This window comes from Corythoichthys intestinalis, chromosome 9 (assembly GCF_030265065.1).
Source record: "Corythoichthys intestinalis isolate RoL2023-P3 chromosome 9, ASM3026506v1, whole genome shotgun sequence".
In the NCBI taxonomy this organism is placed as follows: domain Eukaryota; kingdom Metazoa; phylum Chordata; class Actinopteri; order Syngnathiformes; family Syngnathidae; genus Corythoichthys; species Corythoichthys intestinalis.
Window position 1 is genome coordinate 57,051,893 of NC_080403.1, and position 13,228 is coordinate 57,065,120.

General features: G+C 41.4%; 1 protein-coding gene across 3 annotated transcripts in view; it reads left to right on the forward strand.

The window, feature by feature from the left end:
* Positions 1-1,251: 1,251 nt before the first annotated feature.
* Positions 1,252-13,228, forward strand: part of camk1b (calcium/calmodulin-dependent protein kinase Ib) — a 94,089-nt gene continuing 82,112 nt past the window's right edge. Inside the window, exons 1-2 of one of the 3 annotated variants that reach the window (XM_057844968.1) lie at positions 1,308-1,347; positions 7,124-7,136. In XM_057844968.1, the coding sequence (XP_057700951.1) occupies positions 7,126-7,136 (11 nt within the window). In that variant the 5' untranslated portion in view covers positions 1,308-1,347; positions 7,124-7,125. Of the gene's footprint in view, positions 1,348-1,382; positions 7,137-13,228 lie in introns of those variants that run through there. The other 2 variants (XM_057844969.1, XM_057844966.1) reach the window with 2 other exon arrangements.

The following is a 13,228-nucleotide window of genomic DNA, read 5'->3' on the forward strand; positions in this document are numbered from 1 at the left end:
CCAGATAGTTTCTAGTGCACACCCCACACTATCTGTTGTGCACCAGATTGTTTCTTGTTCACACCAGATAGTTTCTAATGTGCATCCTTGACCATCTGGTGCGCAACAGATAGTTACGAGTGTGCACCCTATACTATCTGGTGTGGAACAGACTATTTTTGGTGCGCAACAGATAGTTTCTAGTGCGCACCCTATACTATCCGGTGCGCACCAGATTTTTTGTGGTGCAACCAGACAGTTTCTAGTGTGCATCCTATACTATTTGGTGCGCACCCTATACTATCTGATGCGCACCAGATTGTCTGTGGAGCGCCCCAGATAGTTTCTAGTGTGCATCCTATACTATCAGGTGTGCACCAGATAGTTTTTAGCGTGCACCCCATACTACCTGGTGGGCACCAGATTGTTTCTGGTTCACACCAGATAGTTTCTGGTGTGCATCCTATGCTATCTGGTGGGCACCAGATTGTTTCTGTTTCATACCAGATAGTTTCTAGAGTGCACCCTATACTATCTGGTGCACACCAGATAGTTTCTCGTGCGCACTACATACTATCTGGTGCGTACCAGATTGTTTCATGTGCGCAGCAAATAGTTTCTAGGGTGCACGGCATACTCTGGAGCGCACCATATAGTTTCTTGTGTGTACCACAAACTGGTGCGCACCAGATAGTTTCAAGTGTGTACCACATACCATCTGGTGCCCACCAGATTGTTTCTTTTGCCCATCAGATAGTTCTTGGTGTGCACCACATACTATCGGGTGCCCACCCGATAGGCTCTGGTGCGCACCCCATACTATCTGTTGTGCACCAAGTGGTTTCTGGTTCGCACCAGATAGTTTCTACTTTCTAGTGTGCATCTGGTACGCCGCACCAGATAGTTTCTAATCCGCACCACATACTATCCGGTTTGCACCAGATCGTACCTCAGTTTCTAGTGCACACAACACACTATCTGGTGCGTACCAGATTGTTTCATGTGCGCAGCAGATAGTTTCTAGTGTCCACCCAATACTATCTGATGTGCACAAGATAGTTTAATTTTGTTTCTGTCAATGTCCCTTTAGGTGCTCCATTTCTTGCCCCTGTATCTGTACTTTTACTTAAGTTTACAAAAAAGTACTTTATCCACCCACCACTGGCTAAACATTAGTTGGGTAACAAGATTTTACCTGTGCCCCCAGCTCAGCTCCTCCCACCTATGCGTAGTATCCCCGCCTCCTCGTGTCGTCAACCGAAGCTCCGCCCTCTGGCTGAGAGAGTGAAGCACCCGGCGGCTTGGGGACAGAAGAATTGGAAGCGCGCGGATCTCGGTCATCGGACGTCTCTCGCTGTCAATTCGCAGGTAGGACAGACAACCGCCGTTACTTTCAGCCAGAGCCACTTTTGAGGCTCGGACAAGTGTCGTATTGTTCAGATATTAACCAGTGAAAACGGCGAGCAATGTTTGCGTTCTGTCAAGACTTGCGGTGCGTTCAGTCCTGCGTTGTAGCACGAGGGTTTGTACGGCGCCCTTGCAACGGAGGTTATATTGATTAATCCTCAAATCTGATGACATAGTTTCCCCATAAGCCTAACCTGAAGTACTCTTGATTTTTCCCCCCGTCACCCCTCCCTTATCCGCATATTTTGTCAATGGTATAAATGAGATTTGCAGCTTGGATAAGAGAAACAAGAATTTGACATTTAAGGGGGTGCCTCGTTGACAGGAGTGACAAGTGAACTAACAGGAAATCCATGTCAGTACTTATGTTTGCATTGGACCATTATCAAATTTGTCACTGGCTATCAAGAAAACAATTTGTGTAGTTTGTGTGACCTTCCTGTCCGATAGTACAATGTTACTATTTCGTTTTTCGTGGTCTGGAAACCGAAAGGTCACTATTTATTTACATTCCAATATAGATGTCATAAACCACTCTGCTATTTATACGATAAACATGTCAGAGTACATCATTTTCTTCATGATATGGTTAGCTAAAGAAGTACTTATCATCAAACAAAGATGGAAACCACAACAGCAATAGTAAAATGCCTTTAAAATGCAGTATTTAGGCGAAAACAGCAGTGTCAAACTTGCGGAACGTGGACCAGAAGCGGCCCACCCGAAGGTAGAATTCGGCCCGCGAGGTCGTTCTGCCTACAGAATCGCATGCTTTTATTTTGACATTGGTGCCAGAAAACCGGAGATTTGTGCACTACAGAGATCCCTCGCTACAACGCGCTTCAAACTTTGCGCCCTCAGTCGCGGATTTTTTTTTCAATTAGAAATATAAATAGATAAATTAGGGCTGTGAAACGATTAAAATTTTTAATCGAGTTAATCACAACTTAAAAATTATTTAATCGGAATTAATCGCAATTCAAACCATCTATAAAATATGCCATATTTTCTGTAAATTATAGTTGGAATGAAAAGATAAGACACAAGACGGATATATACATTCAACATACTGTACATAAGTACTGTATTTGTTTATTATAACAATAAATCAACAAGATGGCATTAATATTAACATTCTGTTAAAGCGATCCATGGATAGAAAGACTTGTAGTTCTTCAAAGATAAATGTTAGTACAAGTTATAGAAATTTTATTTTAAAACCCCTCTTAATGTTTTCGTTTTAATAAAATTTGTAAAATTTTCAATCAAAAAAAAAACAACTATTAGCTCGCCATTGTTGATGTCAGTAATTACGTAATGCTCAGAGTGCTTAAACCCATAAAATCAGTCGCACCCAAGCGCCAGCAGAGGGTGAAAAAAACACCAAAAAACACAAGTAACAAGTGTACATGACACTGTCCTGTCATTTTAATCTGTTTAAGCGGGGCATGTGTGTTAATTGCGTCAAATATTTTAACGTGATTAATTAAAAAAAAAAAAATTACCGCCCGTTAACACGATAATTTTAACAGCCCTAAGATAATACAGTATTTATCTGGGTCTTTGGGCCGCACAGCCCGAACCTTTTGACCGATCGGCACCATTCGAATATCGAAATGACCAGAATTTTCACACGACCCAGGGAATTTTTCGAACGACCCCAAAAAATTTTACGTTCGCCCATAAACGCCGATTTTTCACCGATTTTTTTGGGGGAAAAAAAGAGATTTTCAAAATGTATCCAGTCTTACAATTTTTGACCAAATCGCATAATTTGGACATGAAAAATTCCAGGACGGTGAGGGGCATACAATTTGTACACAGAATTTGGAAAAATTTATGGTTCCCCGGAAATTTACCAAAAACTTTCCTATTCATTTTTAATGGGATGCAACGTACAAATTTCCCATTCACTTTCAACGGAATTTCCAATGGAATTTCCATTGCATTGATGCCATTGACAGCCATGTATGTCGAATCAATTGATGCCAATGTACTTGGATTCCATTGACGCATATGTTAAGTCGATGCCATTGATGACCATGGACGTCCAAATTTCCCATTCTTTTCCAATGGCATTAACATTAAAATGAGGCCATTTTAGTCAGATGCCATTCATTAATGGCCATGTATACAAATTCTATTGATGCCAATGTACTTGGATTCCATTGACGCATATGGATGTCAATGCCATTGCCAAATTTCCCATTCATTTTCAATGGCATTTACTTTGCTTAATGCCATTGACGGCCATGTTTGTTGATTCTACTGATGCCAATGTACTTGGATTCCATTGACACAAATGTAAGTCGATGCCTTTGACGGCCATGGAAGTCCAAATTTCCCATTCATTTTTAATGGCAAAAAAATAAATGTCCCCAAATCAACAGGAAATGACCAGATATCAATAGGTCGTGTTCCCCAAATATATCTAAATGACCTGATATGACCAGGACATGTCCCCGAAATGTCCCCAAATCAACAGGAAGTAACCTGATACTGTCCCCAAAATTTCCCTAAACAAACCTAGGCGGGGCTAAGATCTATATCACTAAGCTAAAAAAGCTAAAAAAAAACACATCTTTTTCAGGGGTGCCAATAATTATGGAGGGCACTGTATGGGTGGGCATATCTTATATATATCTCTTTCCAATGCTATATCTGAATAAATATTATTGAACGGGAAAAAAAATGTAAATAAGCTCCTCCTCTACTTCGCGGATTTTCAATTATCATAGGGGAGCGAATTATCCACATTAACCTTGAAAAATGAGCAGGGGTGCACATAAGTGGTCCGCATGCGCGCATGCGTACTGGACGTAGACAAACGCGCTGGCCCTCAACGGGTTCCATACGCTTTTGCGTACCGATGGCTGACCACTGTATTTGCGGCGGACACGAGAAAATAACTTCTCAAAATGTCGATGAGGCAGGCCACACTGAGTAATTACTTCCGTGTTCCCCCACCCCCGTCAAAAGACAGACAGACGACAGAGACGTCACCGGAGCTACCGAAAAAAGGACTTTTGCTGAAAAGTGGCTGCAGGAGGTACCGTGGCTAGAAGTAAATGATGCTCGCACGGAAATGCGGTACAAAATGTGCCGTGAGAATCCCAATGTCGCCGATAAGAGCAGCGCATTTTATGTAGGGTCAAAGAATTTCAGCCATCCAAACTTTGAAAAGCACGAAAAAACAGAGAGCATGTGGCAATTAAGCAAACTATCAATGTCAGACAGCACAGTACTCGCCCTATGGACAAGTGGCGGAATAAAGGTAATGAAAACAGCGCCATGCACTGACAAACTTGTTTTTGCTCGCATTTTACAAAGCTAAACATGCACGTTCAATGAGGTCTTATGAGGAGGACATCCCACTTTTAAAAAGGCTTGGAGTTAATGTGGGAGCCGCATAATGCCCTTTATTTTGAATTGGTGCTTTTTATTTCTTTACATTTCACTTCAAAGTAATGGCAATTTTGTTGTGCCAGTTGATGTTAATCAAGCATTAATTGTTAATATAATTAATTAAAGTTAATTGGCTCTAAGTAAAGCTTGTCATAAATTTATCGCATTAGGCAGGTCGGCTCTCAAGCTCAATGAGGACCAAGTCACATCTCCAGGTCCTCCTCTGAGAACCTGGGCAAAAAAATTATGTGCACCCCTGAAAATGAGGGATCACTGTACTGTACTTGGCTCACGGTTGTGTAGTCACAGTCACAGCCGTTCTTTCGCAACCCCCCCACCCCCGTCAAAATGGAATTCATGTCTAGCGCCATCTATGGCAGCCAATGAATTAACCCTTAGATGCACAAGTTACTGGACCCTACACTCTTCCATAAGTGGGTAAAAAATGACTCATATTAGAACCAATGTGTTTTTTTGCCATTTTGGTGAAGAATAATCACTTGTACATTAATTAGTATGATATTTAGGGCCACGCAAGAATGATTTCATGCTTGAAATATCTTTATGATTCAATTAACATTTTTTGGGAAAAAAAAGAAGAAAAAAAAACAAAACAGCAATAGACTTCATCCTTCCTTGTATTTTATCATCAATGATGAAGAGCTCCCATGAATCTTTTTGGTGAGACAGCAGTGCTAAGCCCTTGTGGAGGCACCGACCGATTTCTGAGGATATTGTGGCTCTGTGTTCTGCCCTGGGTGGAAGTTAATTCTCTCTAGTAAGAGCCCTACCAACTCATTCTGTTGGCCATGATTTGGACACTTTCTTCTTCAGAGGACACATAAGTGGAATCTTATGAGTCAGATTGATCCTGTTCAGTTGGATTTCCAGGTGGACAACGGCCACTGCCACCTGGACAATAGTCTGGGTCCTCATCATCAGAAATTTCGGACACTTGAGTCCAACCCCGTCACTGCCTCTCCATCATCCAACATCTGTAGGACCATTGTAGCTGTAAATCTAGCACAAATCCGATTTTTTCGTGTTTTGATCGAGGTCATTTTCTTATGTGGTTACAATCCCATCCGGGCCACATTTTTCCAGAGGGTGCTACGGTAGCGCTGCAGCTGTGCATTAGCGTTAGCGCCTAGCTTGAACGCGGCTTTTGGGGAAGGAGCGGGCTTGACAACAGTCATAAAAAAATAAAATGGGTTGAGAATTAGCCGGATAATGCCCGGTTTTCTCTCTGCTCCAATGCTCCTGCGCATGCGGGCCAGTTTGCTCAGCGCATCTCGGACTGCGAATTAGAGCGCATGTGTGATACTTGAACATGCTCAATGAACAAAGGTAGTATGAACGGGTACGCCAAAAAAACAGATATGACAAAAAAATCGGAATTGTGCATTAGGACCTGCGGTATGAAGTAGGTTAATTTGTTGATAAATAATAATAAAGAGTCATGAAAGACACACACACAAAATACTATATAGGCATAATACTTACAGTACACGTATCAGCTCTTGCTGTGTAAAATAATCTTCTTAAGAGATGTCACTTTTTACATACCTTGTCTGTGTGGTCCACGGTAAATTTATTCCTGACAGCCAAAGTTGATAAGAATGAAAGATTCCCATTGGATTCCATAGAAAATGCTTTTTTCACCCACTTGTGGAAGCTTAGGGTAGTAATACAAAAATGACAATTTCTTCAAATGTATAAAAAGTTAATCAAAAATTGAATGGCATTATATCAAAAACATGTTTTTTGAGGAATACCTGGAATATGAATTGATTACAATTTTTCATTCCAAAGATATTTCAAGAAAACAACCTCACCGGGTCATTTTTGACCCACTTATGCATCTAAGGGTTAACAAAGTGACCCAAAAATGCCCCGAAAACAACAGAAAGTGACTGAAAATCAACAGGAAACGATGTGCCTGTAATTTACTCATTGGCTTCTGTTGACGGCCTTACATGTCCAATCTGTTTGAAGTGGGAGGGATGGCAGGGTGGCAGCGAATGACCAATTAAGTCTCTTGGAAACTTTAAAACAGCGGCTAAATCAATTTATTTCTCGGAAAAGACCGATCCCAATTTTTTGTATGATCGAAACTTAGCAGTTTGGTGATGCGCCATAATCATTTATCAACACACGCGGTGCCACAAAGGTGCGCCTGGATCAATATTTGTACGTGTTGAAGTCAAATATCCGGGCAATTTCAATGTTTGCTTTTGTATGTCGGTGATGTAATGTTGTTCACAGTCAAACAGCGCGCACGTCATTGTTATTGTGTATGTGTGTATGTCTCTTCTGTCCATGCTCATCACAGGAATGGGAAACCAGTGAGTACTGTAACTCTCTTTGTGTCCACCTGCAAAAGGCTGTGTGTTGCATGTTGTTTCCGTTGGACTTGAAGACTTGTGTTTTCTCGCTATTGTGCATCTTCTGACCTCAACTTTTCCCAAATTGCAAGCAACATGACTCGACCAACAGACCAAAGGTCATGTCACCAGAGGACATGATTCATTCTCATCTGACACCCAGCATGTGTTTCTCCTCTTCTTTCCCATATTTTTAAAATGAATTTTCTTCCCAGTATTTACCATTTTTTCACTTTCAGTTTGCTCCATTTCTGGTTTGATTCTCATGATGCTAAGCTAAAGTATGTTTTTGAAGATTTCAGGGATATACAGTGGGGCAAATAAGTATTTAGTCAACCACTAATTGTGCAAGTTCTCCCTCTTGAAAATATTAGAGAGGCCTATAATTGTCAACATGGGTAAACCTCAACCATGAGAGGCAAAAAAACCCGGAAAATCACATTGTTTGACTTTTAAAGAATTTATTTGCAAATCATGGTGTAAAATAAGTATTTGGTCTATACCAAAAGTTCATCTCAATACTTTGTTATGTTCCCTTTGTTGGCAATAACGGAGGCCGAACGTTTTCTGTAACTCTTCACAAGCTTTTCACACACTGTTCCTGGTATTTTGGCCCATTCCTCCATGCATATCTCCTCTAGAACAGTGATGTTTTGGGGCTGTTGTTTGGCAACACGGACTTCCAACTCCCTCCTCACCCCGTGGCGTCAAAATGATAACAAGAACATGGAGCAAAAATCCCAGAACCACACGGGGGGACCTAGTGAATGAGAGACAGAATGTGGGAAAAAAACAGAAAATCACATTGTTTGATTTTTAAAGAATTTATTTCCAAATTAGAGTGGAAAATAAGTATTCTGTCACCTACAAACAAGCAAGATTTCTGGCTGTCAAAGAGGTCTAACTTCTTCGAACAAGATCTAACGAGGCTCCACTCGTTATCTGTATTAATGGCACCTGTTTTAACTCATTATTGGTATAAAAGACACCTGTCCACCATCTCAGTCAGTCGCACTCCAAACTCCACTATGGCCAACCCGAGACCAAAGAGCTGTCGAAGGACACCAGAGACAAAATTGTAGACCTGCACCAGGCTGGGAAGACTGAATCTGCAATAGGTAAAACGCTTGGTGTAAAGAAATCAACTGTAGGAGCATTTATTAGAAAATGCTCCTACAGACCACTACAAGACCACTGATAATCTCCCTCGATCTGGGGCTCCATTCAAGATCTCATCCCGTGGCGTCAAAATGATAACAGGAACGGTGAGCAAAAATCCCAGAACCACACGGGGGGACCTAGTGAATGACCTACAGAGAGCTGGGACCACAGTAACAAAGGCTACTATCAGTACCACAATGCGCCGCCAGGGACTCAAATCCTGCACTGCCAGACGTGTCCCCCCGCTGAAGAAAGTACACGTCCGGGCCCGTCTGCGGTTCGCTAGAGAGCATTTGGATGATCCAGAAGAGGACTGGGAGAATGTCTTATGGTCAGATGAAACCAAAATAGAACTTTTTGGTAGAAACACAGGTTCTCTTGATTGGAGGAAAAAGAATACTGAATTGCACCACACCCACTGTCAAGCATGGGGGTGGAAACATCATGCTTTGAGGCTGTTTTTCTGCAAAGGGACCAGGACGACTGATCTGTGTAAAGGAAAGAATGAATAGGGCCATGTATCGAGAGATTTTGAGTAAAAATCTCCTTCCATCAGCAAGGGCATTGAAGGTGAAACGTGGCTGGGTCTTTCAGCATGACAATGATCCCAAACACACAGCCAGGGCAACAAAGGAGTGGCTTCGTAAGAAGCATTTCAAGGTCCTGGAGTGGCCTAACCAGTCTCCAGGTCTCAACTAAAGTTGCACCGATACCAGTATCGGCAGGGGGCGCCGATCCGGCCCGAATTGGTGGTATCGGTATCGACGAGTACCAACATTTAGGGCGCCGATACCATCTACTGGCATCACTTGAACGCAAATGTACTGTCCTCCCCACGTGAGCTAATTTCCCAAATCCCGATGCATGACATCTGTGTGTCTTTGTCTCGAACTTACCAAACGAACTTAACACCTTCGTCCTCAATATTAAGGATGTACACTACAACGCTTAAGCGCGATATCACGCTGCTCATCTAACATGGCATTCACAAACGATTAGCATGCGTAAGCTAACGCCTGCTGTTGTAGCGCCGATGGGATCAGAGAGGTTAAGACCGTGGGAGACTAAGCAAACTCATGGTTTCATGATGAACAATGAGTGGCAAATTAAGAGCGGTGTGCTTCAAACTCGTCCTGTTTATGACAGTCGATTGTCATATGCTGGTGTTGTGCAGTAATGAGCAGAAGTGAATTCTGTGGCCAGAAAACACTCAAGCGGCGCAACGGGCACACTAGATATCATCAAATAGCAACCTAGATGTGCTACATTCGATCCCATGCCATTAGCTGCGTGAGCCCAGAGCGACGTGTAGTCCATATACAACAATGATGAATTAGAAACCGCCATGACTGAATGGAAGTTAAGCAGGCCAAATCAATCCATACCTATGATTATGGATAATGCTGCAAATACTGTTAATTCAATACATGTTACATGCACTAAAATGCTTGTTTATATGATGGCCCTGTTATTTTTGCTTGTTAGCAAATAAAAAATAAAATAAAATAATAATAACAGTTGTATTTTCTGTTTCAGAGCATTGAATGTATTGAATTGTATCGAAAATCATACCTAACCATGACTTAACTGTATTGTTGCATCCCTTATACGTACATATATATATATTAGGGCTGTCAAAATTATCGCGTTAACGCGCGGTAATTGATTTTTTAAATTAATCACGTTAAAATATTTGACACAATTAACGCACATGTCCCGCTCAGACAGTATTCTGCCTTTTGGTAAGTTTTACAGCAAGGCTTTTTGTGCTGTCTAACAGCGAACTCTTGTGGTCGCTTTGCGACATGGTTTATTGTTGTCTTGCCAGTTCAATATGGCTGCACGACGTCTTGGGCTGACGCCTACGTTGTAATGTTGTGCTTATATGATCCTTGGACAAGATTTGTCCGTAAGTATGGTTGTTGTAAATAATGTACATATTATGTTAGTAAGCGAAATGTTATATTTTTTGTATGAGACGCTTTTTGTTTATGTTTAGTGAACCTGTATAGCGTGCTAAGCTAACGTTGTTGCTAATGCAATGCTTGTGTACTTTTTTTTTTGTAGCTTTACGACGGTCTAAAGAGGACAATGGTTTGAGGCCATTTTTATTAATAAATCAGATGAAAAAGGAAGAAGTCTGAATATTATGGCATCGTTCACTAGCTGTCTAGCTTTGGAAAAAGTAGACGCTTCGGAGTGAGGACAGCATAGACAGATATACAGTGCCTTGCAAAAGTATTCGGCCCCCTTGAATCTTGCAACCTTTCGCCACATTTCAGGCTTCAAACATAAAGATATGAAATTTAATTTTTTTGTCAAGAATCAACAACAAGTGGGACACAATCGTGAAGTGGAACAACATTTATTGGATAATTTAAACTTTTTTAACAAATAAAAAACTGAAAAGTGGGGCGTGCAATATTATTCGGCCCCTTTACTTTCAGTGCAGCAAACTCACTCCAGAAGTTCAGTGAGGATCTCTGAATGATCCAATGTTGTCCTAAATGACCGATGATGATAAATAGAATCCACCTGTGTGTAATCAAGTCTCCGTATAAATGCACCTGCTCTGTGATAGTCTCAGGGTTCTGTTTAAAGTGCAGAGAGCATTATGAAAACCATGGAACACACCAGGCAGGTCCGAGATACTGTTGTGGAGAAGTTTAAAGCCGGATTTGGATACAAAAAGATTTCCCAAGCTTTAAACATCTCAAGGAGCACTGTGCAAGCCATCATATTGAAATGGAAGGAGTATCAGACCACTGCAAATCTACCAAGACCCGGCCGTCCTTCCAAGGACTTCACTTTTTGCAAACAGAGTGGTATCGGAATGGTATCGGTATCGGCCGATACTGCACAGCCAGGTATCTGTATCGGGCCCAAAAAATGGTATCAGTGCAACACTAGTCTCAACCCCATTGAATATCTGTGGAGGAGTTGAAAATACGTGTTGCCCAACGACAGCCCCAAAACATCACTGCTCTAGAGGAGATCTGCATGGAGGAATGGGCTAAAATACCAGCAACAGTGTGTGAAAAGCTTGTGAAGAGTTACAGAAAACGTTTGGCCTCCGTTATTGCCAACAAAGGGTACATAACAAAGTATTGACAGGAACTTAGGTATTGACCAAATACTTATTTTACACCATGATTTGCAAATAAATTATCTAAAAATCAAACAATTTGATTTTCTTTTCAACATTCTCTCTCTCATGGTTGAGGTTTACCCATGTTGACAATTACAGGCCTCTCTAATATTTTCAAGTAGGACAACTTACACAATTAGTGGATGACTAAATACTCATTTGCCCCCATGTAGTCATGAAAATCTTGATTTTTTTTTTTTTAAAGTCTATTCAGGGGCGGATCCACCAGGGTGGCATGGAGTGGCAAGTGCCACCCTAAAAGACATGTTTGCCAAAAAAAAAAAAAAAACTCCAGTCAATTTGACATTGACTGCCATTGGGGAACCTACAGTGCTGGCTAAAAGTATTGGCACCCCTGCAATTGATTGCAATTACAAATGCTTTGGTAGTAATATCTTCATATATTTTGCTTGCAATGAAAAACACAAAATAGAATGAAAAAAAAAATCATCACTTTACACAAAACTCCAAAAATAGGCGGGACAAAAGTAAGTAACCTTTTGACAAAATAACTGCAAACAACCGCTTCTGGTATCCATCAATGAGATTCTTACAATGTTCTGCTGGAATTTTGGACCATTCTTCTTTGGCCAACTGCTCCAGGTCTCAGATTTGAAGGGTGCCATTTTCAGATCTCTCCACAGGTGTTCTTTGGGATTCAGGTCTGGACTCATTGCAGCCACTTTAGAAGTCGCCCGTGCATTCTCTCAAACCATTTTCTGGTGGTTTTTGAAGTGTGTTTTGGGTCATTATCCTGCTGGAAGACCCGTGACCTCTGAGGGAGACCCAGCTTTCTCACACTGGGCCCTACATTATGCTGCAAAATTTGTTGGTAGTCTTCACACTTAATAATGCCATGCACACAGTCAAGCAGTCCAGTGCCAGAGGCAGCAAAGCAACCCCAAAACATCAGGGAACCTCCGCCATGTTTGACTTTGGGGACCATGTTCTTTTCTTTGAAGGCTTCGTTTTTTTCCTGTAAACTCTATGTTGATGCCTTTTCCCAAAAAAGCTCTACTTTTGTCTCATCTGACCAGAGAACATTCTTCCAAAACGTTTTTGGCTTTCTCAGATGAGTTTTGGCAAACATCAGCCTGGCTTTTTTATGTCTCTGGGTCAGAAGTGGGGTTATCCTGGGTATCCTACCAGAGCGTCCCTTTTGCTTCAGATGATGACGGATAGTACGGGTTAACACTGTTGTACCCTCGGACTGCGGGACAGCTTGAAGTTGTTTGGATTTTAGTCGAGGCTCTATACCCACCGCATCCGCACAATCTTTCGTCAAAATCTCTTGCAAATTTTTCATTTCCATCCACATCTAGGTAGGTTAGCCACAGTGCAATGGGCTTTACACTTATTGATGACACTGTGCACGGTAGACACAGGTACGTTCAGGTCTTCTTGTAGCCTTGAGATTGCCCATGCTTCCTCACAATTTTGCTTCTCAAGTCCTCAGAAATTTATTTGGTCTTCTTTGTTTTCTTCATGCGGTACACACAAAGACACAGGGCAGAGGTTGAGTCAACTTTAATCCATTTTAACTACCTGCAAATGTGATTTAGTTATTGTCACCACCTGTTATGTGCCACAGGTAAGTAACAGGTGCTGTTAATTACACAAATTAGAGAAGCATCACATGATTTTTCAAAGGGTGCCAATACTTTTGTCCTGCACATTTTTGGAGTTTTATGTAAAACGATAATGATTTCATTTTTTTCCCATTCTCTTTTGTGTTTTTTCATTG